Below are 16,466 nucleotides of genomic sequence, written 5' to 3'. Positions count from 1 at the left end.
AGCCCCTTTAGGACCGTTTTTGTTTTATTTATTTTTTATACCATCTTTGCACTAAATGCATTTTTTTGCACCCACACACATTATATATTGTGGCGACGTGGGGGCATTGTATTTGCATGACGTACCAGGTACGTCACAGAACCAATGAGCCCACTTGGGCATGACATACCTGGTACGTCACCGGACATGAAGATGTTAAAGTATTTCTTTTTTTTCTGTTGAGATTTTTGTTTTATTTTCATTCCTAAATTATATACAAGTATTAAAGACACTTCAGAAAAAGTTTGCAACCCGAAGCAAACCATTTCCTGTTGCTGTTCACTACAGCATAAAAAAGCTTTTCTTTTCTTTCAACAGTTTGCTGGCCTTTCTAACTGTGAAAAGTGTGTCTCTAATTGGTTTGTGTTAAATCTATAGAAACGCCACTGAAGACAAGACCTGCTTCCAATTGTCTTTCCTCAGTGATGTTACTGCTCTCTTGTCCTAAGTTGCCTTCCTGTCTTTCTTGTGTTGCACATTACAGAAATATTTCAATGTTTCCTATCAGCCCGTGAGGTGGCACGCAGCCGAGAACGGGACAGGGTGAGCTTAGGCTCTTCTGGGGGCCCCGGACCAGGGGTTCGTGTGGAAGACCAGGCTCCTCAACTGGTACAAGCAAGAAAGGACAGTGGTCACCTAACCGAGGGGCAGGACCTCTACACTGCTGCTTGTAACTCAGTGATTCACCGCTCTGCCCTCCTCCTTCTGGGGGTAAGTCCAGTGATTGATCTGCTGGAAAAACCAAGGGAGGACGGTCAACACCACCCAGCGACAGGAAGCTCAAATGAGGCCGCTGCTGCCATGACAAGGTAACCACCTATGAATAAACATTACTATACCAGGTCTGAATAGAGTATGAGCAAGGCATGTTTGTTTCAACTTTGTTAACTTTACTAACAGGAGTGAAAGTCTCACAGCAGAAAGAAGATCGGTCCACATTCACCCAAACTACAGACTAGTCAAATCTAGGAGTGAATCTGACCTCTCTCAGCCTGAGTCGGATGAAGAAGGATACTCTTTGGTAAATTAATGTAGGAATATTATGCTGCAGTGTTGTGTAGTAAGTAGACGGTTTAACTAAAATCTACTAACTATTAGGTACTGTAGACCCATGATTCGCTACGTGGGATCTATTTGAGATCTGCTCAAGTCCCTTCTGGTTTTCCCAATTACCTTTCCTTGTAGCTTTTGTGAAAAGATATAATTAACATATACACATTACTGTAAAATTAATAATAAGGCAATTTATTTATTTTCTCTTTCAGAGCGGAAGACAAAATACAGACTCTGACATAGCAGCCTACAGAAAAAGAGGTAGGATGTTTTATGGCATCTGTAGGGATGGGAGGTCGTGCAGTAGTAGCCTGTTGTGTAGTGTGTGCTCAGAGAGGCCTTTAGCTCCACTTAAGCTTTTTTTGGCCATAGCTGTTTATAGGATATGGGACCTTTAGGAACTAATGGACACAGAGATCATTAGCTCCTCTTCTTGACTGGCACAGCCAAGAAATGTATTCTCTACTATTATAAACGTTACAGCTCCCTAATGGAAAACAAAAATAAATGTTTATCTCACCAGATGAACTTCCTTAATCTTAACTCTGTCTCCCCCCCCACCAAACTTTTTCTTCTTCTGACATGGCCGTTAGTGCACTTGTCCCCTATTGGCATGCTGAGCCCCAGGAAAAAGAAGACCGCCAAGCAAGTACCTAATGGCATGTTCCCACCTCTCCTTGTCTATTTGAAGCTTCTTCCGACCTGGCTCTTGCCTTCATTTAAAACATGATCCATTGTATGAGCTTACCATGCTTTGAACTGCAAAACAGAGGCATGCATTTTATCATCCACTGAATGCACAAAAGGCCTGTTAGTCCAGATAGGGTATTATAACCTAATAATTTTAGTTAAGGGTGCAACTATTTCTCTTAGATGTGCTGCCAAATATCAGGAGGATGGTATTGGTAGAGCTCATTGCTGCTACGTCGTAAGTCTAAAGCATTGTTTGCATAAAAGCCAAGTCTGGTTTGGAATCTTGCTTTATGTACTCATTTGTCGCTGCTCACAGTTTAAAATGACCAGTCTGACAAAGGCCAAACTGATGAGGGAGCTAGTGCCATTTCTTTTACTTTTTTATTTATTTTTTTTTGCATCTAACTCCCAAATGGAGTATTAAATCAAACTTGGAAATTCTCTGATCAGTATTTCCTTCTCCTCCAGGCTCCCCATCTGAACCCCCTACCAGTGACTCTTGGGCTCGTCTTAAACACAGTCGGGACTGGCTCTGTGGCTCGTACTGCAGCTTTGATGCTGAAATGGATGATGGCAGAACACTGGGAGTTCACACACTTATAGAGAATGCACTGAGCTTTGTAAGCGGAGATGTGGGCACCTCTCCTGGATTCAAAGAGCCTGAAGAAGGGATGTCTACATCTCCCCAGGCCTGTATTATTGCCTTGGAACAACAGCAAATGAGGGCAGAGGTATCCGTGTACCTAATACTATGGAAGCAATAATTATGTTTAAGTAGTGATTACTCTTGGTGCCATTGTTAAATACACACATGAACTTTACAGTGTTAGTCCAAGAGAACATTAAGGATTAAGAAATGTCTCTTGTTGAACTCTATGTAGGAACAGCTTATGTTTTTTTTATAGCAAAATATTAACATTACCTGTGTAGTGTTACTTCGGAATGAACACTATGCAGTAATGAAAAACAAAACATGTACGCAAGCAAAGTACTTTGTGCTTTTTATGCATCAAGACTTTAGTTGACTTTGAGTCACATCCATTGCATTTAGAATAAGTTTTATGTAGCCACTACTTAACAGAACTAGATTGTATACTGTGTGGGTATCCCTTTTACATCTGATTGCCTGTGATCTGCCAAAACTATTTCCAAATCCCTGTCCCTGTAGGTCAGACTGTTTTTTTAGTAATTATGTTAAATAATTCCTTGTTGTACCCGCAGAAATGATTCAGTGTGTCTAAAGAAAGGAATACGTTGACAATTAACCACCTAACCTCCTGGGCCCTCCGTTTTGTCTTTATGTGCTGCTTGCAAATGCAGTATTACTTTTCTCACTGGAACGGAACAGGATCCGAACGTTTTTACACTACTAAAGCATGGGATTTAATATTAACTGTGATAGGTTTAGGTTGTTAAGGAATATATATATATATATATATATATATATATATATATATATATATATATATATATATATATATATATATATATATATATAATTTTGGGATTTGCCAGAGTTGTTTGCTTGTCCATTGCAGCAATGGAGTTGTTGGTATATATCACCCCCTTTTGTTCTCCTGCTAGCTCCGACTGGAAGCCTTACATCAAATTCTTGTGCTGCTGTGTGGAATGGAAGAGAAGGGAAATACACAAGCTTCTGCATCCTTCGAGTCATCCTCACTGCTCACTTCCGTTAGGCTGCAGTTCCTGGCTGGATGCTTCGGTTTGGGTACCATTGGACATGGTGGAACCAAAGGGGAGAGCGTACACCTACACCATTATCAGGTAAAAGTGTCCTGTGTTGGCATAAAGTTACTTGCAGCTTTGACACTTAATTTTGATAGAGGAAGGACAAGCCATCTGATTTTTATTTACAGGATGGCATCCGTGCATCAAAAAAGAGTATTCAAGGAGAGATCCAGAAGGCTGTGCACAAAATATACCAGCAATTATCTGCCACACTTGACAGAGCACTGCAAGCCAACAAACACCATGTGGGTCAGTAACTTTCTTCCCTAATAAACTCTCCTATACCTTTTAAAGAAGTTCCATGCCCATGCTACATGACGTGTGTGTGTATAGATATATAGAGATCTAGATATATATTTATAATGTATACACACACATCCATTTTCATTGCTGTATGCATCCTTCTTCCACCATACAACTCACTAGAAAGTTCTTCCTCCATTCTTAATAAAGGAGCCAAAAATGTAGTCATAGTAACGAGTTTTATTATAATCTATGTACCTCCTTTAGCATATGTGTGACCCACATCTCCCTTTCAGAAGCTCAGCAGCGCCTCCTCCTTGTGACAGTCTTTGCTCTCAGTGTGCGGTATCAGCCGGTTGATGTGTCCCTGGCCATCTCCACTGGTCTGCTGAGCGTTCTCTCCCAACTGTGTGGAACAGACACCATGCTGGGACAGCCACTTCAACTGCTGCCCAAATCTGGAGTGTCTCAGCTAAGCACTGCCCTCAAGGTAGCCAGCACAAGACTGCTCCAGATTCTTGCCATCACGACAGGGTGAGCATTGGTTATAGACTGTTGTAAAACATGAAACTTCGTATTAATAATACTATTGAAGACAAATACAAACAACCATCTTATCCATCTGTGAAATAAGACCTTATTTAACCAACATTTTGAACCTGTCGGTGGTGGGCCCATCGTGTAGAGGTGATACTTATCACTTCTTTAAACCAGAAACAGAGGCTACCTGTAAAGAACACAGTTCAACATTTACTACGTGATGGCTACCCCTGCCATGGGAAGTACTAATCAACCTCCAGTTGATAGAGGTGCTCTCAGAGAGCATCAGTGCTGACCTCTAGCTACTCAGCCGTTATGTTGAAGGTAGAGAAAATATGGTGCCTACATCTCATTCTCTGAAAATTATGCAGCATTAAAGACACTGGGGTTGCGTTTAAAGTTTTCAATAACTCTCACATGGTTCTCGTGTGTTTATTTTTCTTTATTTACTTTGCTTGAATATATGACCATTATTTGAATATTTTGCTATTATAATTAACTTATAATCTTTTTGATTATTGAACTGTAATTGTCATTCCTCCAAACAGGACATATGCTGATAAACTGAGTCCGAAAGTGGTGCAGGCATTGCTAGATCTGCTCTGCAGCCAACTAAAGAACCTGCTTTCTCAGGCAGGAGTGATGCTTCTGGACTCGTTTGGGGATGAAGAAGTGGAAGACAAAAAAGCATTAATAGGAGAAAGTGAAAGGAAAGATTTCAGAGGTATGAATAACATCGGTTTTACCGGGCTGCCTGTAATGCATTCCAAGGATTGCGTTAACGTTGCCAAGATCCACCAAGCATTAGAGGCGATCTCTGTCTCCTTTTTTATGTCTGCAGAGATCGGGGAGTGTAAAAAGTAATATCGTGTATACTGAAAAATGAGCGTTATGCTTTTATTTTATACACAATAAATAAAATGCAACAGATGATGCTTAAAGCCTGTCTTTTACAGCTACACTGAGGAAGCAGCGCACAGCTGAGCTGCACCTTGGGGACTTCCTGGTCTTCCTGCGCAGAGTAGTGTCTTCCAAGGCTATTCAGTCTAAAATGGCATCTCCCAAATGGACCGAAGTTCTGCTCAACATTGCCTCACAGAAATGCAGTTCAGGTACGGCAACTTGTAGAGATCTCCACAATCCTTGATCCCTTTTGTGTTTGAATCCTGGATGTTATACAATTATCTAGATTTACCTTGCATGACAATTAGAACAAGGGAAAAGAAAATCTTTGTAAACTCAAAGAAAACAATAACGTGTCATCCATAGAACCTCAATTTATCCTTTCAGTCCCCTTTAGACATCCTTGTATGTCCTTAACACTTGCGGCCCATTAGGACACACAGGTACGTCCTGTTGCAGTTGCAGGGACATCTCCCCGTCGCTACACCGGACATCAAGCTGTCTATCGGCTGTCTGGCTCTCCTGTGTCGGAAAAATCATATGTGTAGCGTTGCCCCCCTCGAATGCCAGTACACTGTCATTAAAGAAATGCTTGACTGTGTTTAAGCATTCACTTTTGGTGTGAAGTGTCACTGCTGACATTCACTGGATGTTCACTTGAGGACAGATGAGCCTCAGCGGAGGCTGATTGCAATTATTACAATCTGCAATTTAGGGCTAGTGAGATCAGCACAAACAATTCAGGAGGAGAAAAATCGTTTCTCCCCCTTCCACAAAAAAATGAAATATAAATAAAATAAATATTTATATATGGTTTAACAAACATATGGTAAAAATGCCACTAATTTGCTTCTTACACTGTCAACCAGTGGCAGTAATTCTGCAGAATCTGTAAAGAGACCACCCAGCTATCATATGTATTAAAGTGCATATGATGGTGTGAGGGTCTCTTTAACCACTGCCACGCTATTACTAATATAGTTTGTTTCCTTTTAATGACCTCCTTCTGTAAAAATGACTTGCCTTTGCTAATCTTTTTCTGTTTCAGGTGTACCACTTGTCGGGAACCTTAGGACCAGACTTCTTGCTCTCCATGTCCTAGAAGCTGTGCTTCCTGCTTGTGAATCTAGTGTGGAGGATGATCAAATGGCTCAGGTACAGTGTTAATGAAAGACTATGGCACTTTGACCTGTATTTCCATGCAAATAAAATAAAATAAAGCATGAATACATTTTGGGCAATTAAACAAGTAAACAGCGGTGCTTTTAATTGAGTGCATGCTCCATAAAACATATATTTCTATTCTAACACACTTTATAGAAGACCACAAAGTGTGTTTTGCAACATTGGCTCTCCTATTAAACAATTACAAGTGTTCTTAATACTCTTTCCTTGTGATAGCCCATTCCTGTTAGCGGACATAGATGACCCTTTGCCATTGTTCTTTCTACAGGTAGTGGAGCGGCTGTTTTCTCTCCTCTCAGACTGTATGTGGGAAGCTCCTATCGCTCAGGCCAAACATGCTGTCCAGGTCAAGGAGCATGAGACAAAGCTGCAGGTATGTGATCTTATTTTTGATAGCATCCCTTAGGCTTAGGTAACCATATTGCCTGGTTAGTTATTTGTAAATATACTCATTGTCTCTGCTCATCCACATAGAAGCAGGGAGAGCTGGAGGAGGAGGAGGAAGATCTGCCCATACAAGAAGTCTCTTTTGATCCAGAAAAAGCCCAGTGTTGCCTTGTGGAGAATGGGCAGGTTCTGACCCATGGAAGTGGGGGTAAAGGTTATGGATTGGCATCCACGGGTGTGACCTCAGGCTGCTACCAGTGGAAGGTATGTGGGCAGCTCAGAGCCTATAGTAAAGCTGGTTACTGTGGGGTTTAGATGTGCTATCAGGTGACCACCACCATCATTTCCCTAGGGGAGGGGAGAATAAAATGATGATAAAGATGCTATATAAGATAAAGTGTAAAGAATCACCTCTGCTTTTTTTCTGCCTTAAAGGTTTGTGTCAGAGAGCTCATGATGGTAAACTCTATCATGAGTAGATATCAGAATGCTGTTTATATGTATAGGCTTTGTTTACCCATTTGTGGCTACATCTTTTTTAATGAAATAGTAGGTCACTGGTAGCTTACAGTGTACAAATGTGGCCTACGTACTATGTAATTTTTTTGTTATTTCCTGCCTTTTTAAACCTGCAGTTCTACATCGTGAAGGAAAACCGAGGTAACGAAGGCACGTGTGTGGGTGTTTCCCGCTGGCCGGTCCATGACTTCAACCACCGCACCACTTCAGACATGTGGCTCTATCGAGCTTATAGTGGAAACCTTTATCATAATGGGGAGCAGACGCTCACTCTGCCTAGCTTTACACAAGGAGACTTTATTACATGTGTCCTGGACATGGAGGCACGAACTGTGTCCTTTGGCAAAAATGGAGAGGTAAGGTTCCACAGGTCATGTTTAGTTACGGGGTCTGGGAAAGCTTATCTAGAAAATGTAGCGTCTGTGGTAACTTGGAGTCAAGTCAGCAAACCAGAGGTGTAACAGCTAAAAAAAAAAAAAAAAGTAAAGTGTCCTCTAACACTAAAAAGTTACCCTAAATCTGATGTATAACATTGGATAAATACAGGAGCACACAAGTTGATTATTAAACACAAGTAAAAAAAACAAAAGCATCTGTTCATATGATAACAGTAAATGATTGTAATACAATATGATTGGAATTGTATCACGCTTTGTACATATTGAGTAGCCTCTGGCATGTATACTGACTATAGAGTTGCTGAGACAGACTACCCAGTGTTTCAACTTGTTTAAGAGACAGAACATATTCCAATATATGCTTTTATACAATACTTTTGTCCACTAGATATGTTGAGGGTATTTGCCTCATGTGTTTTGGGGTTTTGCCACAGCCAAATGGATAACTTACTACTGCAGGATCCATATTGCAGTATATCAAAAGTCAAACAAAAATTGTGTATACGTAGACACATAATATAATTTCGATGGTGTTTTTATCAAATATAGAAAATAAATGTGGTGTAATAAATATTAATCTGACAAAACCATTTACCAAATTAAGCAGGATCTAGTTGTAACAGCCTAGGGGGAGTTAAGTCTCACATAAGCAATTGGGGCCTCGGGGTATCTTCCTCAGATGGAATCTATATGTGAAAGAGACCTCTTTGCTCCAAAAAGCTTATGCAGCTTTTCATCTTTTTCTGTGTTAGCATAAAAATGTCTTTTTGACTCAGGGCTCACTGATGGACTCCCCAGGTCTATGTGAAGATTCATGTGTTCTCTGTCTATTTGATACTTCTGGCTTCTGTTTATCAATTGCATAGAAACAAATACATAGCAATATTGAATTTGACACATCGTGTATAACGTTATCTGTAGATGTCTTTAAAACATGTAGTTTTCTATTTTGGAGAATTATAGATTTATTTATTTTTTATTTTTAAAAAAAAAATGGTTCCTAAGTCCTTTATTATACATGTATTTTTAAGTGATACTCCATGCATAATACTCATGTGTATAAATGCATTCTAATCAAATAAAACATACATTAAAGGATTTGCTTTCTGTGATAGGAGCCCAAGTTGGCATTTGAAGATGTAGATGCAGCTGAGTTGTACCCCTGTGTGATGTTTTACAGTAGTAATCCCGGAGAGAAGGTATGTTGAGATTTAATTTACATTCCTGTTTGTTTCATCATACTATTCTTTGATATGCACAAGGCACATTTTAAACGTATACTGAAATGTGTGTGTGACCGCATGTTGAAGCCTAGGTAAATTGATTAAAATCTAAGCTAATGCTTCCTTGATACTGCCGCTTCCATGCTTGAACATTCGTATGAGGTCCCCAATAGGGAAGGCGGTATTTCATAACAGGGAAGGGGTTTCATCCTACCTGTTCTGGTATGGAGAAGTTGTGTACACTGATTTTATCTTAGGGACGATACCTGCAGTTCCCTTGATGCCCTAGGGTTCTTTGTGAACTTGGATGATTTTACTCCTTGCTCTTGATGATTTTGATCGGAATGCCTGCTCATGGGAAGAATCGCTACTGTCCCAATCCATTTGGGTTAGTATGGCTCTGACATTGGTTTGGTTGAGCTTCAGAGCCTTAGAAATGATTGTGTAGCTGATATCAGAGGGTCAACGTGTACTAGTGCTTTTAGGGGTGAAGTTGTCCAATGAATGGACTACTTGAAAGCTTGTGTGACTCTTCGTCTTACTGGATGAACAATGGTCCCCTAAAATATATCACATTTCTATGGCTGAAACACTGTTCACGAATAACCAAGTCAGTATTGACTTGGTGCCCAGTAATAGAACATATCGATGGGCCAAACACTTGCAAATTGTTTCTTCTTCCAGGTAAAGATCTGTGACATGCAGATGAGAGGAACCCCTAGAGACCTTTTACCCGGAGACCCCATCTGCAGCCCTGTAGCCACCGTTTTGGCCGAGTCCACTGTGCAGCTCCTTAGAGTTCTTCACCGCACTGAGCGCTGGACACACTGTATTAACAAAAAGATGATAGAAAGGCTGCACAAAATCAAAAGCTGCTTACGGGAAGCAGGAGGCAAATTGAAAAAGAGCCGCTCTGTGCAAAGCAGAGAAGAACACGAATCCCGAGAAGAACGGGAGGAGGAGAGAGGGAAACATGGCAGACATGGTTTGGCTGAACTGGGGGAAGCACACCTGAAGACTCTTTGTATGGAGGTGTGGCCGGTTCTAGCCGTGATTGGGGGGGTGGACACAGGACTTCGCGTTGGAGGGCGCTGCGTGCATAAGCAGACTGGTCGACATGCCACCTTATTGGGCGTGGTGAAGGAAGGCAGTACCTCTGCCAAAGTACAGTGGGACGAGGCCGAGATCACCATCAGGTATGTGCTGTTCTGGTTTAAGAAATTATAGGTACACAACAACTAAATATAACAACAAAAGCACTTCAATGAAATGAAGGGGATTCCTTGGTCAATAAAAACAGTGATTTGTTTGTCTCTCATGAGGTACCCATACATACGTTTAATACGCAGAATAGCCAGCTCCTGTGAATGTTTGTCTTGTGGGATGAGCTTGGTTTGCCCTGTCTAATGCATTGAAAAAACAAAGATTTTCTCAATCTTCTTGACACTTAAACTATGTAAGTGAATACATTGGTGTGTGCACCGGTGATGGATTCTTAACAGATGCTCTAGACCAGGGGTGGGCAATTAATTTTCCCATGGGGCCACATGAGAAATTGGAATGGTTTTAGAGGGCCAGACCTCTACAAACTACAAACTCCGAAGCCTTGTCCATTTTGTTAACTTATGTGCTGTTTAATAAAGTTATTCAAGCCTACGTCATTGGTAGAGGTGCTTGAATAAGTAAGGCCTGAATAACTATTAGCACAGCACAGAAGTGAACAAAATGAACAAGGCTTCGGAGTGCATACCGTATTTTTCGCTCTATAAGACGCACCTGCTGATAAGACGCACCTAGATTTTAGAGGAGAAAAAAAAGGAAAAAATATTTTGAGCTAAAAAATGGGCTAAAATATTTATTACAATAACTGAATAAGCTATGAACACAGTAAGACACACGCAGTAAGACACACACAGACACAGTAAGACACACACAGACACAGTAAGACACACACAGACACAGTAAGACACACACAGACACAGTAAGATACACACAGACACAGTGAGACACACACAGACACAGTAAGACACACACAGACACAGTAAGACACACACAGACACAGTAAGACACACACAGACACAGTGAGACACACACAGACACAGTAAGATACACACAGACACAGTGAGACACACACAGACACAGTAAGACACACACAGACACAGTAAGACACACACAGACACAGTGAGACACACACAGACACAGTAAGACACACACAGACACAGTAAGACACACACAGACACAGTAAGACACACACAGACACAGTGAGACACACACAGACACAGTAAGACACACACAGACACAGTGAGACACAGTAAGACACACACAGACACAGTGAGACACACACAGACACAGTAAGATATACACACACACAGTAAGACACACACACACAAACACAGTAAGACACACACACACAGTAAGACCTCCCTCCCTAACCCCCCTTCTCAGTATCTCCCCTCTAACTCCCTAACCCCCCCTTCTCAGGATCTCCCCCCCCGCCCCGGTCACTTACCTTAAACTCCTGTGTTGGAAGCGTGAGGCGTTTGTCTCGGGTGCCGGCGCTTCACTGCTGATCGCCGGCGTCTGACGTCATATGCCGGCGCCCAGCGTAAAGCGCCGGCACCCGAGACAAACGCTTCCAACACAGGAGTTTAAGGTAAGTGACCGGGGCGGGGGGGGACACCGGACTCATTGGTGAGTCACCAGGACACTCTTTGCGGGCCGGTCCGAGCTATTCAGCGGGCCGGATGTGGCCCGCGGGCCGTGCTTTGCCCAGGTCTGCTCTAGACGCTTGACAGTCACCTGTGACAAATGTATTGATCTTCTCACATGAAACTGACGTTTGTTTTTTTGTTTATAAGCTCTGTGAATATATGTATAATATGGTCAATAGTAATCTTTTAAAATGTATATATCAAGAGCAAATTTAAAGGAGGGATAACCCGATAAAAAAGCCAGGGATCTGTGCAATATATGCTGCCTTATTTCTGTGCGGTAATTTTGAATTTCCTTGTTCCTTTTCTCACCTCTTTGAGCTCTATATATTACCTTTATTTTTATTTGAATAATTCCTGTATGCTATACATTTTTTATTTTTTTTATTTTTTTTTATCCACCGCTGCCAATGATTCTGAAATGTATGCAAGGTTAGCTCTGTTTATGCAGATTACAAAAATGAGAACATATTAAAAGAAAGATACGATATGCAGTCACTCAATGACACCCTAAAATTTTCCTGTGCTTCAGAACCCCTTCACTCCATTAGTAACTATTAACTATACTTCTCTCTGTTAGACTGCATTGCTTATCCTTATCATCATTGTTTTTGTATCCTTGTCATTATAGCCCATGGTCTTTCCTGTGCTGTGTATGATTTCACCATTTTCCTTAGCTTTTTCTTTCTTTTCTTTGGTACTGTGGTATTTCTGACACAAAGGTAAATTGTACTTTTCTGCATATCTCAGAGAGTTGGCAGCTGTGTATATATATATATACCTACATTTTTCCTGTGCTCTCCTCTTGTCTGTCCCTCACTTGCCTCTTCCTGTGTCATTCCGATTTTTTTTCTCAACCAAAGCTTCCCAACTTTTTGGTCGCCTAGTGACACCCCTCTCTACAACTTGGAGCCTTGTGACCCCCCTCCCTTTGATGTGGCTCGTTTCCGTGGGCTGACGGCCTCAACGCTGCTTGACCTCACATACCTGACAGGCATCCATGAAGACCCAGGCAAAGTTAGTGCTAAGCGTCATGAAAAGAAGCACCGCCATGAGTCAGAGGAAAAAGGGGAACCGGAGCAGAGAGGCGATCCAGAGGTTGTCACAGAATCTCGAACCCAGGATGAAGGAAAAGCCGTTGTCAGTTTAGCACCAAAATCAGAAAGTGAACAAATTCCGCATCTAGGAGATGCATCAATGGTTGATTCTCAACACCACCCTACAGATGGGAAGCGAAAGACCCACGATCACATTCAACGAGGCCATGATGTGGTCCCGTCTGAGATCAGAGCCGTGCAGCTCTCCTATATCAACCTTGGAGCAATGAAGTCTCTTGGAGTGCTTTTGAGCTGCAGCAAATATGCAGAACTTCTCCTGATCCCTAAGGTTCTGACAGAGAATGGTCATAACTCTGATTGTGCCAGCTCCCCTGTTGTGCATGAGGATGTGGAAATGCGGGCTGCCTTGCAGTTCCTAATGCGTCACATGGTGAAGAGGGCTGTTATGCGCTCACCCATAAAGAGAGCCCTTGGACTGGCTGATTTGGAGAGGGCACAAGCCATGATTTACAAGCTAGTGGTTCATGGGTTACTGGAAGAGCAGTTTGGTGGTCGATTAAGGCAAGGTATGACATCCCTATGTATCGTTTTATGTAGAGGTTTTATGTTAAATATGTAAATATACTGATTAACAACTATAACGTCAGTGGCTAGACAATTCAGTCTAATACATACATACACACAGGCTCAGCTGTTAGAAGCTAAACAGAGATTTTTTAGGTTTAATCTTCCTTAGTGAGGCTGACATTTTTACTTTTAGTAGCTAAGCAAGCAAAGTGACAATTCTAAAAGTGTAAAAAATATTGTCTGGTCAAAATTGTTGTTTTGTTTCTTACATGGTTACCTAATAGATTTAGACCAACAAGCAGAGGAATGTGACCAAGGCCAGCAAGCTCAAACACCAGTCACCACCAGCCCCTCTGCTTCCAGTACCACCTCTTTCATGAGCAGTTCACTAGAAGATACTACAACAGCCACCACCCCTGTGACGGACACAGAGACAGTGCCAGCATCTGAGTCCCCAGGAGTAATGCCTCTTAGCCTGCTAAGGTACCAAACGTAAATTTAGCTTGTGGAAAAGCTAACAATCTGTAGTGCCTCTTAAAGAGACACTTCACATCATCATATGTACTTTAATGCATATAAAGCTGAATGATCCCTTAAAATTTTCATGGTGTCTGCCTTGCAAATGCAAGGGAGGAATTCTGCTTAATCCTCCATATGTGCAGGAGATGACGCGTGATATACTTAAGCCAGTTAGCTTCAGCCCTGGCCTGGCTTTTGTTCCAGGTTGGGGAGCGACTTAAAAGACCCCCTTATGCATCACTCTGATTTGTTTGGGTGGTTGTCCTTTCCTGCCACTGATTGGCTGCTTGAAGCAGCCAGTCACTGGCGCAAACGAGAGACCTGCTGCAGTTCTGGAGCAGATCCTACGATCCATGGATTCATGACTCTTTTACTGCTGTACTTTATTGTTCCGTATGGATGCATTCCTTCCTGACACATAATTAGATTTGCCTTTCCCTCACTTACCACTTACAGTGATTGTATGTAAAAAGACATTCCATTTTTAGCTCTGGGCCAGCTAAGGCATTTCTAGTAATGTGTTGCATGTCTCTTGATTGTTTTATTATTTTTCCCACTGCGGTTTAAGAATTGCATTTAATTTTTTCTGGGTTTCCCTTATATATTTTCTATGTATCTCTTCAGGCAAATGTTTTCTAGTTACCCAACCACTACCGTGCTCCCTACCCGTCGGGCTCAAACCCCTCCTATCACCTCGCTGCCCACGTCCCCTACAGATGAGGTGGGAAGGAGGCAGAGTCTTACATCACCTGACTCACAGCCATCAAGACACACAAATCGTACAGGTGGGTTGCAAGAAATACACATTGGGCTTATTCATTAAACTGGGGGATGGGAGGAGATGTTTTTGGAATAGAAGCTTACTTGAGTTGTGTCCTTCATTACATTATTGGGCAGACCTAGATGGGCTGAATGGTTCTTATATGCCATCGCTTTCTATGTTTCTATGTAAAGTGGAGTCAGTAAGGTAAAACTTACATTTTTTCCTGCCAAATTTCATCATTCTGTGAGATACTGCCATTTAGTGTGTAAAATCTATATGTTTAAGTATATTAGAGGATCCCATTTGAACATGTTTTTTCAGGATGAAACTACTGTTAAACACAATCAAGAACTACCTCTTGCATATTCCGTATGGAAACATTCAGTATCTACAAATTGACTTATTAACTCTTATGCCTGTAGTTATGAGACATGTTAGTCCAGTAGTATGAGGGTAATGATGTTTTATTAAAAAAAAAAAAAAACTCATACGCATCATGAATTAGAGTAAAATCACAGAACTACATATGATGATTTTCTGTGATTTTACTCTAATGTATGCATTCTCCTCATGTTACAGGCATAACTTGGTTTATTTTTTTGGGAACAAAATTCATTTCCCAGTGCCCACATTCACTCTTTCACACTTTCATACTTGTTCACTCTATCTCTCATGCTTTCTAAATGCTTCCCTACCTTCTTTTCTGACCGCTTCTGTTGACCACTTCCGTATCCTCCGCTACTTCTTCCTTTATATTTTCCCTTCTCTTCTCTAGTCTATCTTCATTCCTTAATCTGCTATCTTCTTTCTTCGTCCGCATGTCCACGGACATAACCCGTAGACAACCTCCACCAAAATGGCAGCGCTACAGTGGCGTCCCCTCCGATCCTCCATTCAAGGGAGAGGATGTCACTGCAAGCGCAGTCATTTTGCCCTTCCGTGAACTGAGTCAATAGCAGTCATTCAAATATTGAGTATCATAGTTTAACAGTACTTAATATCTGAATTAACATTTTTGTGTTGCCTTCATAGCCAGTTTGAGTAGATTATGGATATATATGGACAGTCCATTTATGTGTGTGTGTGTATATATAATATATATATATATATATATATATATATATAGTGTGTGTATATGATTGTGTATACGATATCTGGATTAAAAGAGACTATACATTAAATTTTATCACATATTATATGTATTTCTTGTCCCATCAGCTTTGTCAGACCCCAGCAGCCGACTCTCCACATCTCCCCCTCCTCCTGCCGTAGTTGTGCCTCTGCTTGAAATGGGATTCTCAATCAGGCAAATCAAAAAAGCCATGGAAGCCACAGGTATACACTTTTCCCCGGCAGCTAAATGTACCCTCTCTGCAGGACAATGCGACTTAGTAGCTTCACAGCATGCTTAGAGATACTTACCTATTCTGTGGTACCCATCCTTTACCCATGTCTAAACCAAGGTCTGCTGCAAGGTCTGTTTTACTAATGCTGCACTTAAATTAACCATATAGAACTCCTTTCCTCACACATGCGTAACACAATGTCCACTTAGTAATTTCTGTCTTCAATCAAAATACAGCAAGCTGCTCCTTTGCTTAGTGTACTTGAGTACATGAATATGCAATGTGTGCAGCCTGTTCTCAAGTGTGACAAAAACATCCTAGTATATATTTTATACTATCGTACTCTTGCTAGTGTTTTTTTCCCAGAATGGGTGACTTGTTCTTTGTACAGTCCGATTAATGAGCTGGTCGTCATACAGAGGCTGGACTTGCCCTGTTTGTATAATGATATCACATGCCCTCTAAGACCACTTTTGTTCTAGTCTAAACAAACTCATTTTCTCTAACCTCTCTCCATAACTAAGATGTTCCACCATCTTATTCATTTATACAGAATCAAAATTCGTGCGT

The 16,466-nt window shown here is 41.3% G+C and overlaps 1 protein-coding gene across 1 annotated transcript in view; it reads left to right on the top strand.

Moving 5' to 3' along the window:
• LOC149298646 (putative E3 ubiquitin-protein ligase HERC1) overlaps window positions 1-16,466 on the top strand; it is a 57,075-nt gene that overhangs the window by 16,542 nt on the left and 24,067 nt on the right. The window contains exons 22-40 of the mRNA XM_089487120.1: window positions 524-848; window positions 940-1,060; window positions 1,305-1,353; window positions 2,254-2,516; window positions 3,370-3,570; window positions 3,663-3,783; window positions 4,074-4,311; window positions 4,866-5,041; window positions 5,274-5,429; window positions 6,269-6,375; window positions 6,674-6,778; window positions 6,880-7,056; window positions 7,428-7,667; window positions 8,825-8,908; window positions 9,617-10,128; window positions 12,507-13,267; window positions 13,553-13,751; window positions 14,412-14,572; window positions 15,769-15,885. Coding sequence (XP_089343246.1) covers window positions 524-848; window positions 940-1,060; window positions 1,305-1,353; window positions 2,254-2,516; window positions 3,370-3,570; window positions 3,663-3,783; window positions 4,074-4,311; window positions 4,866-5,041; window positions 5,274-5,429; window positions 6,269-6,375; window positions 6,674-6,778; window positions 6,880-7,056; window positions 7,428-7,667; window positions 8,825-8,908; window positions 9,617-10,128; window positions 12,507-13,267; window positions 13,553-13,751; window positions 14,412-14,572; window positions 15,769-15,885 — 4,113 coding nt within the window. The remainder of the gene's footprint in view (window positions 1-523; window positions 849-939; window positions 1,061-1,304; window positions 1,354-2,253; window positions 2,517-3,369; window positions 3,571-3,662; window positions 3,784-4,073; window positions 4,312-4,865; window positions 5,042-5,273; window positions 5,430-6,268; window positions 6,376-6,673; window positions 6,779-6,879; window positions 7,057-7,427; window positions 7,668-8,824; window positions 8,909-9,616; window positions 10,129-12,506; window positions 13,268-13,552; window positions 13,752-14,411; window positions 14,573-15,768; window positions 15,886-16,466) is intronic.

The sequence above is a fragment of the Sceloporus occidentalis genome, unplaced genomic scaffold (genome assembly GCF_023333645.1).
Source record: "Sceloporus occidentalis isolate IW3139 unplaced genomic scaffold, rSceOcc1.0.p SCAF_31, whole genome shotgun sequence".
NCBI classification, from domain to species: domain Eukaryota; kingdom Metazoa; phylum Chordata; class Lepidosauria; order Squamata; family Phrynosomatidae; genus Sceloporus; species Sceloporus occidentalis.
The sequence above is the reverse complement of the archived record's forward strand: the minus strand, read 5'-3'. Positions and strand labels throughout refer to the sequence as shown.